Genomic DNA, 14,687 nt, shown 5'->3' on the forward strand with positions numbered 1-14,687 from the left:
TTGGGGTTTAAAAAAATCATAACAAATGATGTCATTTGGTTTAATTGTTTTAAAAAAAACAATCTCACATGGCTAAGAAACATAGAAGAGTATCCCAAAAGTTTAAAGAGTGAAAATATGAGAACAAAACAATCCCACATGGTTAAGAAACATAGAAGAACATCACAACTTACTTCTATAAATAATAGAGGTAATTTGACATTCAAAATCATGGAGCCTTTTGGTGAGCACAAAGCGAACTATTTTGTCGCTTCAATTGAGCTCAAATTTTAGGCTTCAATTGAGCTCAAATTTTAGGCTTCAATCGAACTTCTAATTTTTTTTTAAGTTCGAGCCTTTTCGATTTCAAGTTTTAATATTATATTTCGAGTTGATAATTTTTAGCTTGTGAGTTTTTTAGTCGAGTTGAGCTTACTTTTAAAGCTTTCGAGTTCGAGTCGAGCTCAGCAATACTCGAATTTGACTCGGCTCGTTGAACAAATGACGTTGTTTGGTTTATTTTTTTTAAAAAAAGAAAAAAAGTGAACCGGCGGTTCAAACCGGTTTTGCTGGTTTTCAGCCGGTTCACCCTGATTTTCCCGGTTTTCAGCCGGTTCTTTCGGTTCTTTACCGGTTCTGTGCTAATCTGGTTTTGGGAGTTAACTGGACCGGACAGGCCACTGGTTCAACCGGTCGAACCGGTCGGTCCGGTCTGATTTTAATAACATTGATGTTACGTTTCAGTAATATTATTCCCAAAGTTAATTTTACCTTTAGTGAAACAAACGCCCCCTAAAAGTTTTTCGATTTTTCCCACACAATGTAAGAGTTCATTTAGTTCTATAAAATATATTTTTTTAAATTTTTTTTTATTTTCAGAAAATAGCTTTCATTTTTACTTTTTAAAAATTAGAAAACATGTTTGATTAATATAAATGAAAACTTAAATTTAGAAATAAAAATAGTGAAAATGTATTAGGTATCTAAATTTTAAAAATAAAAATGAACAAATAGTTATTTAATAATAAAATTATATGCAAATATAAAATAATAAAGTTGATAAGAAATTTCATAACAAAAATAATTTTAGATTATAATAAGAATATAACGTAAATGTATATTGGGCATCAATTAAATTTAAAAAAAAATACACAAAAAATGTTGTAAGCAATAATATACAAAAGTATCATTAAACTAAAAAAATAACTTTAGTTGTAATTGAGACCCTCAAACTTTTTTCTTTTTGGCAAAGGGGGCAATGTAGTCCTTAAACTTTTTTGCATTCAATATGACCCTTAAATTAAGAAAAAAAGTCAATTTAACCCTTCGACCGATGGATTTAAATGTTGATTGTCATGATGCTTACATGACAGTTCATGAACCTTACATGTCATTCTAAAACGTTGATGTGATAGTTCACAATACCGTTGCGGTATTACACGATGGACGATGTTATGGTACATGAACTTAATTGTTTTTTTGGCTAAATTTGAGGCATAATTGATTTTTCAAAAAAGTTTGAGAGCTTATTTAATTTTTTAGAAAAATAACAAATTATTTAAATATAAAATATAAACAACTATTAAGATATTCAATACAATAAATATAAAAATATTATAAAGTTAAATTATTAAAAAGTTCAGTTTAAGGACTATAACGAGTGTAGAAAAATTAAGGACCGAATTAATTATTTTTTCAAAAATTTGAGAGTCTTAGATACCATTTTTTTTTCCTTCAAAATTTCAAAATAACTTCAATGAAAATATTGAAAACATTTTTTTATGTTTTCATAGTTTGTACTATTAACGTTACCTGCAAACGAATTTTTATAAACATGACAAAAAGAGATTTTTTTTAAAGTAAAATATGAGAACAACAGTAAAATTAACAATTTAAGTACAAGTGAATGAATTTAAAACCAATCTCTTATTTAATTCATACTAATCACTCATAAAATAGGTTAAACTATTAATTTTCGAATAAATGATCCAATGACAATAACGATAACAATACCAATGGTATCCATTTTAATCATTTTTCATAAAATATAAGTATTAAATTTTGGTAAATGGATAGCATTGGGTAGAAAGAAATAGATGAAAAATCATAGTTTAATACTATCGATAATTAATTATTATAGTAGAATGAGATATTAAATTCCTTAAATAAAATCATAAATTTAAATCTTAATATTTGTGCGTGAAACAAACAAGGTTAAGAGCAGTAGTAGAGAGAAGTATATATATATATATTCTCTAAGGTAGGTATGTGTCCACCTCAAAATATGGATTTCTTTATGTTAGTTGTCCATTTTACTAAAAGATGTCCACTATGAATATTTTTGTTTACCTCATACTAAAAATTTCTATTAATAATATACATGTGTCCACTAAAATATATTTTTAGATATATCACTATTAAAAAGATAATCCTTACTTTGTTTTTATAGAAATAACTAATTCTATTCGAAATAGGAAATTAATTAGGAAATTTTCCTAATCATTAAAATAAAACTAGCAACTTAAGATCATATAAGGACCATACAAAGAAATATTAAATCTAACCATGAAACTCGAACAAAGATAGATATAAATAGATCTGATCGTATAGACAAACGAACCACAAAAAGAGATCAAGCTATTGAAAGACCACTAACAAACAACAAATCATACTCGAGCGACGTGAAAAACTATCAACGAATGTAAATCGGGTATCCAAATCCAATCTAAGGGTCCAAAGCAGAGAATATCAACAAGATATCAGATAATCATCATCTTGATCAGTCGTGACGATATCAAATCAACGCTTAAAAAAAGATAAATGAAAAAAGATCAAAGAATTAAAAAACATGAAGAAAAAAATGTGTAATACACGATGATGAAAATATACAACACAAGCATATTTATTAAAAAAATAAAATAAAGATACAATATGAAAAAGAAAAAGATAATAAAAATACCGACGATCGACAACAATACTAAAATTTGTACCTCCATCGATTATCCTTACTTCTATACTATTTATTTTAAATTAATTAATTAATAAATTAGATACATGTTATCATATCTAAAAAAGAATCACAGCCCATTAATTAGTCCCGCTCCATGTATATTTTCCAAGGGGTCGAAAAAGATTTGGGAAGGAAAGTGGCAGTCGACGGAAGTTTCAAAGGAAGAAAGGCAATAGGGACCTACCCTTTGACGTCATCTTTGCAAGCAATTTAACAAGAAAAAAGATTGCACCAAATTTATCATACTCGGAATCCTCAAAAATTAAAACTTTAAGAACAGCCTCCACTGATTATAAAATCTCATTATGGGGTCAAAGTTGATTTTCAACGTCAATATCCAAAACACCAATCACAGCATTTAAGAACCCAGTTGGTCTTTGTTCTCATCCTTGCTAATGGTCAACCAAAAACCAACCTTTCTCTCTTCTCCAATACATAATATTTTTCTGGTCCTAATTTTATTGCCGCTGGGAACTACCGTGTTTGATAGTTTTGGGGCTATGTATTCACACCTAAACTGAAAGTAAATAATACCCTTTTCATCTGATTCTTTTTTGATTCTGGGTTTTGGCCAATTTGATCAAATACAGCAGTATATCGATTATCTAGCAAAGGGAAGGAAGCCACTTGGTTTTTTTTTTATTATATGTTGAAGTTGAAAACATGAGCAAACATTCATCTGTTGCAGGTGCCTCTCGCCCTGTTAAAGAAGATGGCTTTTTGAAAAAAATCAAGGTAACCCTTTTCTATCTTGCTTTTGGTTTTATTCAATTACTTGGATTGAGTTTCGAGTTATACCTAGAAATATAGGTTTGGGTTTGTGTATATGTATATGTATGAAGTTGAAATATTACATCAATACATGAGCTAGTTTGTAGCCCTCTGAATTTGTGTTTGGGTTGCAGAATGTTGCTTGCCTGAAATCTTCCTCATCGGACAAGGGGAAAGGGGGAAAAGGGAAAATCAAGTCATCAAGTTACAAAGTCTCCCATGGTTTCCACTTAGTGGAAGGTCAATCAGGCCATAATATGGAAGATTACCATGTTGCTGAGTACAGGAAAAAGAGGAATCATACCCTTGGATTGTTTGCAATCTTTGATGGTCACTTGGGGGATCGTGTGCCTACTTTTTTGAAAGACAACCTTTTCAATAACATACTCGAAGAGGTATTTTTCTTCTTCTTCCCATTACATCTCTTGTGTTCCAAATTTGATTTGCTTGTTATGTTATACTTGGCGTAAATATGATGGTACAGCCGAATTTCTGGAGAGACCCCGAGGCTGCGATACGGAATGCATACTCCTCCACGGATAAGCTTATATTGGATAACTGTATGCAATTAGGACCCGGAGGCTCCACCGCTGTAACTGCAATTGTCATTGATGGCAAAGATTTATGGGTAGCAAACATTGGTGACTCTAGAGCTGTTGTGTGTGAGAGGGGATCTGCCAATCAAATTACGGTCGACCATGAGCCGCATACTGAACGAAGAAGGATAGAGAATCAGGGTGGCTTTGTGACTACACTTCCTGGTAATATGCTTGTTATAATTTACCTTTTATCTCTCTCTGCACGAGGGTCAATCCGAACCAATTATGCCACATTGATGTACTGACAGATGGGGAAATGTGAATTCATTTCAGGAGATGTGCCTAGGGTTAATGGTCAACTTGCTGTAGCACGGGCTTTTGGAGATCAGAGCCTTAAAGCTCATTTAAGCTCAGAACCTGATATCAGACATGTCCCCATAGACTCCACAATCGACTTTGTAATACTGGCTAGTGATGGTTTGTGGAAGGTCAGTTGTTAAATATGTCATTATTTATAGCACTTGCCACTTTAGTATGTTTCTTTGATCTCCATTCTGCATCTCTGGTTTCGTGGTGCATGAAGCACCCAAGGTAAGGAAATTTCATGAATGTTAAGCTGTATACTAAATAAAAACTATGCAAGAATTGGGGGGTGGTAGACTGTAGCCTGATTCACCTGAAAAAAAGGGAAAGTAGTTAAACAAATAAAAGAACCAGAGAAGAATAACATTAGTTTTTACGAAATAGAATAGCATAAGTGCCTACGAACTATAACTTAAAATGTAACCGTGTAAGAAATTGAGTTAGAAATATGGTTCAAGCCTTGTTTTTAGATAACGCTTTCCCATGAAGTGTTGTCCTTTAAAGGAACCTACATATTGAATGATAAAAATTACAGTTTTTACCTCAAAGTAGTTGTTAGGCTTTGAAAAGAGCAGAGATTTGTATCACCTTTGTTGTTACACTTCACTAATACTAAAACACATTTCTGGAATTCTTATTTGGCTGATCTCTTTCTCTTTAAACATTGTGGAAGCGATGGAGGGAGATATAGAAATTCTAAAAGCAAAAGAACATTTTCATTTTGAATGCTAATTACTAGTTTATCTATGGAAAATTGAATGACCAACCTACTCCAAGCAAGTTAATTGCATCAACAATATGAGATTGGGCCAACTCAATCTCCGTTGTTGAATAGATTAGGCTCCATTTATTAAATCTTTAAGAACTCATAATTTGACTGGGGCCTAATTGATAAGAGATATCTTGTTTATTTCCTGTTGGAACTTGGAAGAATTATTGCTTCACTCTTTCAGAAATTAATATGGCTGCTGCATATACAATTTGTTTGGTTGAAGTAAGAAAAATTTGCTTTCCTGCTTTCTAATTTTTATTTGTCGTGTCTGATCATTGTTGAATAAACAAGTTCAAACTAGTTTCTTAGCAAAATGATTTTGGTATCAAAAGCCTACAATCCTTGGCAATTACAGAACAGTGTTCGACAAAGTTGCGAGCGGAAATACGTAGGAGCTTGAGTGTATATGGACTAAGATAAAACATAGATTGTAATTTGCAGCATAATGATGAGATTATTGAGAATAAAACACAATTGTTCGATAAAATGCTTGAGGGAATGAATAACATATTGTTGTAAACAATTTAGTAATTCCGAGGTTGATAATAATGTAGGCTCTCTAATTGAACAAAACCAAATCATGGCAGCTTCTATCGATCTCTTCCTTATCCCATGCTTCATACCCTCCTAAACTCATCTCGAGAAAAACCATGGCAGTTACAGCCAACTTCACTCGATTGTCTTTTTCATTAACCCCTTTTGAACTCATATCCAACAACTGATCCTCTTATTTCAATCTGATACAAAAAACCTCCAACTCTACATTGGAAAATTTTAATGGATTTAAACTTGTTGGATTACTTAGTGAAACAGATATTAGGGACGGACACTTGATTGTTAGTTCTTCTGTTGTGAAAATTTGTGGAGATACACACCTCTATTGATTTTGACTTTTAGTAAAGAGAAGGAAAATGGTGTTGCAATGTTTATTAAAATAGCCTTTGATTCGATGATGATGATAATTGACGGATGTGTGAACATTGAGCAAATTCCAATCACTCAAGGAAGCTACCTTTTGCCTAGTGTATCCTAGCGTCAAGGTTAAGGGCAATTTTTCTCCGGGAGAGGAGTAATGCCATGGATGGACTGAAGCTATGTTAGGAAAGGCCATTACTTTCTATTCTCTAATTAAGGCCTTGATTGTGATTTTATTACTTTCCTTAAGTTTCCTGGTTGTGTTTTTATTTCAATTGATTCATTTCGTTTCTAGAATAGGTTATCTAGTTATGTAATAAGATCAATCTTTATTTGAAGGGGATGTATATACTAATGAACCCTAAGCAAAATTCTATCGAAAACCTTAAAGATAGATTTAGGTTTCTCTAACTAGTCATAAGGTTTTTGTCTCCCTTTGATGAGCTGAACTATTAATCATGTTTTACCTCCTCCGGACCTCCATCGTAAACCTCATATCCATGGCCATTCCTCCGCCTATTGAATCTCGAAGCCTCCAGAGTTTCATATCCTCTGGCCAGCTACAATCCCTTGACATAACACCACTGACAGCCTCACGCGATCAACCTGCTAAATCTACTACCTGACAGCCAAATCTATTTATCCCGCCGACCTACAAATAGCCAACATTACTATAGACCTGACACTAGCTCTAAGGACATGTATGTAAATCACCATGTGGGTTGTATATAAAGGACAATGCAAGGCTGAAGAAGGGGACTCTCTCTCCCTCTCTCTTTCTGACAACTATTCAACATTTTCTTTAGCTCATCTATTCTCTGGGACTTTTCGTCCAAACGGCAAACCGTCGAACCACCACAACCCCATTTCTCCCATCAACAAATCACAATAGGTCGGAACAAATTAGGTCGTTCTTGTGTACAAAGGTGCTAGGTTTACAAGTCTGTAGTTATTGGTAAATCCATTAATCTATAACTTTAGAATTCATGGTTTTAGGGAAATTCATGTATAACAAAGAACAAAGCCCTTTGGTGGTGTTTGCTATCTGTTTTGCTAAAATTGGTGGTAAAGATAAATTTGAGCAGGAAATGATAAATGTTATGCATTATCATTAATGGAAATGGCGTAGGGTTCCTTTGGTTTTATGTTTTTAAACAGCCAAAATAACTTGTTTGATTCGTTTGGCAGGTAATGAAGAATGAAGAGGCAGTAAACTTGGTGAAATCCATGAAGGACCCGCAGGTGGCAGCGAAACGATTAACAACTGAAGCATTAGCAAGAAAAAGCAAAGACGATATATCATGCATAGTAATTCGATTCGGCTAATGCGGTCGGCATTTTCCGTTCGGTTTGGTCTCGGAAGGCATAGTACACAGGGGAACTCTTTCGAGTTGGGGAGAGGTTGGAGGTTTCTTTGTAGGGACAGTGATGATGTGTAAGCTATTAGTTGAGATAGAAGTGTGATGCATTTTTTTTGTTCCTGGAAGGCTTCCTCCTTAATCCTTGATTACGAACATGAACAAGTTTGCATATATGGACTTAATGTGTCGGCGTTCGGATTGGCACTGCTGCCATAAGTATAGTTATACGATAATACAGACTGGTGAATGTGATTGAAAAGTGAAAGATTCAACAGAGATTGATTCTAATCAGCTGCATGTTCACTGTGTGTGGATACATATATATTTACTTACACTCCATTCCATTACATGTTTTACAATACCAGACCGTATAACTTAGGTATTTTGTGTCCAACTTTTACCCGTATACTGCACTTGAACTCCTTGACAAGAGCTTTTTTCTATTTTCCCCTAAAGACAAGAATGTGATTAGGTTTTTACAGAAAACGAGCAGAGACGTGTGGTGCTCGCACAACTTTACACATAGGAGTGTAAATGAATCCGATTTGAATGAATAATATTATGTTCGTGTTCGTTTGATTATTTTTGAATATGTTCATATTTGATTCACATTTCTTTAATTTTTTAATAGTGTTTGGTTCGTTTAGCGTTTTTGATCACGTTGGTTTATATGTTCACTAATATGTTCGTTTATGTGTTCACTAATATGTTCGTCTTGAGTTTGCCAATATATTTGTTTATCATTTGTTCAAAATTGATGAAATTAGGTTACGAGTTCTTAATCTCCTTAGGTTTTACAATTTGATTGCAAATGCACTTATTCAAACACATAACATCAAGAGAAAACAACTCTTTTTTTTTTACCACTGATACTTCTCAGTAAGTTGATAATTTTATACTTATACAACTTTTGAGATAGTATAATCTTGAAACAAGTGGCACAAGATTTATGAGTAGAAATTAATCTACCAAAACACTAGTTTTAAATCATGAGGTGTCGTGCTACATCCGGATAGCCATTTCACTGTTTTTGGGAACCCTAAACTATAATTGTGGCGTCCAATGGGCAGTGTGTACGGTCGGGGGTTGTCCTGTTCTCAAGAAATATACTCCAACCCTTCACATCCAAATAGTACAAGCCTAAAGCTTTAATGGAGGTGGCTTTGAGTTTAGTGAATCCCAATAACAATTAATTCTTGTTTTCTTTCCTTAATTTCTTGTTGTTCGAGTCGTTATCGTAAGTTGGAACAGAATTTTCCACTTCCTTTCATTGGTCTATGCTGCCGTAATCTGCACACATACACACCATCGCATCAAATCAATGAAAGAACCCATCCCAGGATTTGAATTCGACCAGTTCCTACTCCCTATTAGGATCGCAAATAAGATGGGTCAGATTATAAGTCACTCAAGTTTGATTTACTCAAAATTTGGTCAACGTTCTATTTGAATAGATTTGACTCGAATTCTTAATGATCGAAATAAGTTATTTGACTTGGCTTGGCTTACAACCCTATTTCCATGGGTAGGGATAGACCGAGGGGATGACGGGTTGAAAAATCTTAAATTATCATATAATTCAAATAATTTTTTATTGAAAATCTATTTTAGATCCTTAAAATTTTATAATTTCATCGACAAAAATCTTATAAATCTATCCTCGACATAAAATCATATCTCGGTCTCTACCTATTGGAATCGAAGGTTGGTGAGTACATCAATGGTGTGGTGCCTAAAATTGGCCTCCTATGCACGTTATTACCTTTTGAGGAGCCTTTTACTCCAACCATTGGACTGTTATTATTTATTATATACATAAATGTAATCATCAATGAGAAGCCTTGAATAATGAATCATTCTCCTGGGGACCCTCCTGCAGCTTACATCCACTTCATGCAGATGAAGGTAGGTCCTTTAATTTTGACTCATTACTATCTGTATAATATATTCGAAGGAATTGCACTTCTTTTTTTATCATAGAGGAGTTTCAAAATCTCAAGCATGCCAGTGAGTTGATACACTTTTTAACTCGTTCTGATCCATTTATGTTCATCTTCTTTTCACTGATTCTCTGGAATCATTAGGCCATGGATTCGAAGAAATCGATTCGGGATCTTGGGGAAACAATTCATTCCTTACTGGGATTTAAGTCGCCTATAAATTCTGCTTGGGTAAAGTCCGTTTGCCAGATAATAAAAAGTTTGCCAAACGAAGATGGAGATGCTGCAGAAGAATTCTCCAAGATAAAAGGTTCTCTCTATTCTTATCTACCAATAGTGTATCCGTTTAATTTTGTTGTTCCTCTTCCAAGTTATTATCCCTCATTATTCTTCTGTTTATTGAATCTCGATGTTTTTAGAGTACTATATTCAGAAATCAACTACAATCTTTTGACACGATCATTGATAAATTTCATGTGATCTAAAGGTTAAATGTATTATCTGAGAATCCTATTTATTATCTTACTAACCTATTAATAGATATCATCATACTATGCCTGACATTAACATTAGGGGCCTTTATCTAAATCACCATACAATGCCAAAAGAAACTCTTTTTAAATTTATCTCATTGTTCGTCGTATCCTTCACACTAGTTATTTTCTTTCTCTCTTTCACTGAATAATCATATACGACTTTCTGTTGGAATCAGAAAAAATGAACCGTTAAAGACCATTACAAACCTGTATTTTTAACCGACAGTTAAATACTTATTTAACTTAATTTCTTTTCATATAGTGCTTCATTAATCCCATTGTCTTTTGATGATCCCTTAAACAGAAGAAGTTGCTTCCTTAACCCAGTGCATAAACAACTGAACACACAGAGGAGGCAGCTGTTGCATGATTTGTTGGACATGAAAGGTTAGTCAAGTGTATTCTTTTTATAACTTATTAAATTGCTTATATAACTGTGGTCAATTAAAAAACAATTTAATTTAATTTCTAATTTTAAAATATAATCAAAATATTTAATCAATGGATTATTTATTTTATAATATAATTAAATCAAAATCAAAGTTAATTCATGTATCGTATGGTCCATCGCATATTGCAGGGAACATTCGTGTTTTCTGCCGAGTGCGGCCATTGACGTTGGCAGAAAGTATAGGCGGTTTAGGCTTCGGATTCGGTGCCGTTGTGGCTTTGGATACAAGCAACCTCCTTTTAGAGCTCGGTAATAACAAAAGTAAACGCTACACCTTCGACAAAGTGTTCCAAGGATCATCCCAAGGTACCCTCTGCATCTTGCTCTTCTTTTAAACAATCACAATTGATCCCATGCATTCATTGTGTGTTTGACCTCTGAGTTTTCAGATGGGGTTTTCTCGGAAGTTGAACCGGTCATCAAGTCCGTCCTCGATGGTTACAATGCCTGCATTTTTGCATACGGCCAAACCGGAACCGGGAAAACCTTCACAATGGTAGGAGACCTCACATTCACTTCCACAGTTCTGATTCCACAATGGTTGATGCTATTATATCCCAAACATACAGGAAGGTACATTGGAATCTCCCGGCATAGTGCCCCGGACGATAGAGACTTTGTTCAAGCAAACCGAGGATAGCAACCATACCTTCCTTATCACTTTCAGTATGCTTGAGATTTATCTAGGAAAACTCAGGGACTTACTTGTACCGCAAGCTACAAGGTCGACAGATCCTTTGCCACCATGGTCAGTAATCACTATGCAAAATACAGTTGTGTGCAAATGCCTGCTGATTTGGATGCAGCGATGTTTGTGTGCAGCCTTTCAATTCAGACCGATCCGAATGGAGGAATCAGAATCGAGAACCTCGTTTCCATCCAAGTAAGCGACTTCAACCAGGCTTTGAAGCTGTATAGATTCGGGTGCCAACTCCGTTCGACTGCTTCGACAAATTCCAACACAACTTCTAGCAGATCCCACTGGTAAATACTAGTTTTTATCTATACTAATTCTAGGAACAGCAGAGTGGATGACCATTTGTCTTTGTTGTTGCTCCCGTTAGCATGATTCGCATTTCGATTACTTGCTTCGACGCTCCCGAAAGACGACGAGAAACGAATAAAATCTGGTTAGTTGATCTCGGAGGAAGTGAACGGGTGGTGAAGACCAAGGCATGGGGAAGAAGACTTGATGAAGGAAGAGCCATCAATCTGTCTCTTTCGGCTCTTGGAGACGTAATTCATGCACTCCAAAGGAGTAAATGCCACATTCCATACAGGAACAGCAAGCTGACAAGAGTGCTTAAAGATTCATTAGGTAAACTAATGATTCTTCTTCTCTAAATTCCATTTCTCATTCACCTAATTGTCAAGAAACATCAACAGTTAAGCTGAATTATATTCTTTTCCGGACTTTCTCGACTCATTCGTTACCTTTAGGTGACGATTCGAAAACACTGATGCTTGTACATGTCAGTCCCAAAGAAGAAGATCTTTGTGAAACAATCTGTTCATTAAATTTCGCATCAAGGGCGAAAAATGTTCGATTGGGGCACGAGGAGTCCAATGTAAGTGATGAACAAGTATCCCACAATTTAAATATCTGCACGGAAGCCTTTAACACTTTTGAACAATTAAAAATCAGGAAGTGAAAAACCAGAGGGAAGCTGCTATGCAGAATCTGCAGCAGAAGATTAAAGAGATTGAAGATGAACGTCAACATATTAGAGGAAAGCTCCAAATTTCAAACCGCAAATTAGAAGTGACAAGGAAACGTCTACCTTTAGAAGATCAAGTAGAGCCTTCTGATTTATCTACCGAACTCGTGCCGCCTTCTGAGCTCGAGTTTACCAAGAGCATCAAAGGAAATGTCAGATCAGAAATGCCAAGTTTTATGAGATCAACTATCTGCAGTAGAACGAAAACCGGGATGGAACGTCAAACTTCGCTGGATTCAAGAAGAAAAAGAAGACCGACATCTCAGCGAGCCGAATCAGTGAGTTTCCCGGTGAAGAATAATTCAGAGTGCAACTCTGACTATAGCATTTCAAGATCTACATGTGCAGTGGAATTCAACAAGAAAACAGGTGTAGAGTTAGATAATGCTACGGTATACAGTCAAGACATATTGGAATGCGATATTAAAACGGTTATATTACCAGATCGGAACATGTCACAGATGACATCAAACCATAGGAACATGGAGAAGAGAGGAAGTATAAAATCAAACAAATGCAACTCTACCAAAGTTTCTAAGGTTGATCAATGGTTTACCTTGCATAAGGATGAACCTACTATTAGTGGACCTGCCCCAAGGAATAAATGGGTTTTAGATATTCCTCTCCTGGAGAATAAACAGAGATCAAATGGAGAGAAAATGCAGAGGAATGGCAACAAAAAGCAGAAGCAGGCTGATCTGGATCAAAAGGAAGAAGATAAACCAACATTAAAGGATTTGTTTGCTGAGGAATCAAGTTCTAGTCTCATTTTTCCTCCTCAATCAACAACAGATGACCAAAAGGATTCACTTGACAGCTCATCGGTAGATGACAGTCAAGGCTGCTGTGGCAGCCTTTCTCGACCTGATTCTTGCTGCAACGGATCGGAAATTTTCGGTAATGAAGATGAATTGTATGGAACACCAATGGTTCAGGCTGTAGAAGACACTGATCATTCCATGATCGAGATCGGCGGGCACCGGTTTTCGCCATTCGACATTGATGATACCTTCAGCATTTCACAAGTTTTTGGTGTTTCGGTCCAAGAACTCGGTGGGAACGAAGACATGGATACCTCTCCTCAATCTTCAACAAAAGAGAGACTGAAATCTCAAAGAGCATTGTTCATAGACGACCTGAAACAAAAGGACCATGGGATGGCATTCATGAAATCACAAGAAACTGCAAAGAAGGAAGGTAAGGGATTAGCATGCACCTTAAACTGTTTGAGAAACATAAACCCTCTCAAAGAAGTGGATTCCGAAGTACATATAGATTCATGTATTGATTCTGATGTGTTTTTTCTAGGTGCATGGCTTATTCAAGAATCATGGGCCAGTGCTCTACTGGGATTGGGATTCCTTGACTTGGGGTTCAATCAAGATTTCTTCTATGGCCTAATACTTTGAAGCAGTTGCAGTAGATGACTGAAAGACAATAAGGAATTTCTACTTATTTGTGGGGTAAAGTTGGAGGTTGAGCTAATAATAATAGGAAGGAATGTTTTGCACATATCTCAGCATTCTGATATCCTTCCTTTTTCATATGCTAACTATAGTTAAGGTGTTATTTAAAACAAGAGACAGAATTCTTAATGTAAACCAAGGTTTTCACGATGGAAGGAAGCAATTGTTATTCATAAAAAAAAATCTGTTTTACAATAGGACGCAATAGATTTTTTTATACAAGTAGATAAGAAACCTAAATAAGTTAGGAGCTATCTTCTCTACAAATTAGGATATTAGAGTTAGAGATAAAAAGGAGAACTAGAGTTTGATCAAACACTACTCCCCCTCCCTACCGAGCTGGGGAGTAAACATTGTAAAGACCCAAGTTGAATATAATTTCAACGAAAGTAATCCTCGGAAGTTCCTTGGTCAATACATAGGCTAGTTGATTTTGTGAAGAGAGTAGTTTAGTTTCACTGTTCCACCATTCACTTTCTCTACAATGAAGTGTCTTTTGATCTCCACATGTTTTGTTCTGTCGTGATGTATCGGATTCTTTGCAATACTTATTGTTGATTTGCTATCATTTGGAGCTCAAAGTAGTTGTCACATATCTCGAATTCAGTTAAGAGCCTTTGTAACCAAATATCTTCACAAATCTCGTGTGCTATCGCACAATATTCTAATTCTGCATTGCTTATGGAAACTACAACTTGTTTCTCGCTTCTTCATGTCACTAAGTTCCCTCAAACAAACGAGCAATATCCCGCAGTTGACCTTTTATCTGTTAATTCTCCAGCCTAGCTTGAGTTTGAGAAGATCTTTACTGTTTTATTTTCATGTTTTCTGAAATTAGCCCATGTCCTGGTGTCATCTTTAAATAT

The 14,687-nt window shown here is 35.1% G+C and overlaps 1 protein-coding gene and 1 pseudogene across 1 annotated transcript; both read left to right on the top strand.

Moving 5' to 3' along the window:
- The first annotated feature begins 3,375 nt into the window (after window positions 1–3,375).
- On the top strand, window positions 3,376–8,001 carry LOC120172605 (probable protein phosphatase 2C 44). The gene is made up of 5 exons (XM_039180025.1): window positions 3,376–3,724; window positions 3,895–4,155; window positions 4,245–4,521; window positions 4,633–4,787; window positions 7,538–8,001. The coding sequence occupies exons 1-5, from the start codon at window positions 3,653–3,655 to the stop codon at window positions 7,673–7,675; spliced, it is 903 nt and encodes a 300-aa protein (XP_039035956.1). The 5' UTR covers window positions 3,376–3,652; the 3' UTR covers window positions 7,676–8,001.
- A 1,685-nt stretch (window positions 8,002–9,686) lies between these two features.
- LOC120172611 lies at window positions 9,687–13,915 on the top strand (annotated as a pseudogene).
- The last annotated feature ends 772 nt before the right edge of the window (window positions 13,916–14,687 follow it).

This window comes from Hibiscus syriacus, unplaced genomic scaffold (genome assembly GCF_006381635.1).
Source record: "Hibiscus syriacus cultivar Baekdansim isolate YM2019G1 unplaced genomic scaffold, ASM638163v2 tig00111873_pilon, whole genome shotgun sequence".
In the NCBI taxonomy this organism is placed as follows: domain Eukaryota; kingdom Viridiplantae; phylum Streptophyta; class Magnoliopsida; order Malvales; family Malvaceae; genus Hibiscus; species Hibiscus syriacus.

Bases quoted from the DNA above. Each gene is read 5' to 3' on its own strand.
- LOC120172605 (XM_039180025.1), top strand. From the start codon at position 3,653: ATGAGCAAACATTCATCTGTTGCAGGTGCCTCTCGCCCTGTTAAAGAA. The intron at 4,156-4,244 runs GTATTTTTCTTC...ATGATGGTACAG, and splicing joins TCAATAACATACTCGAAGAG to CCGAATTTCTGGAGAGACCC. The intron at 4,788-7,537 runs GTCAGTTGTTAA...TTCGTTTGGCAG, and splicing joins CTAGTGATGGTTTGTGGAAG to GTAATGAAGAATGAAGAGGC.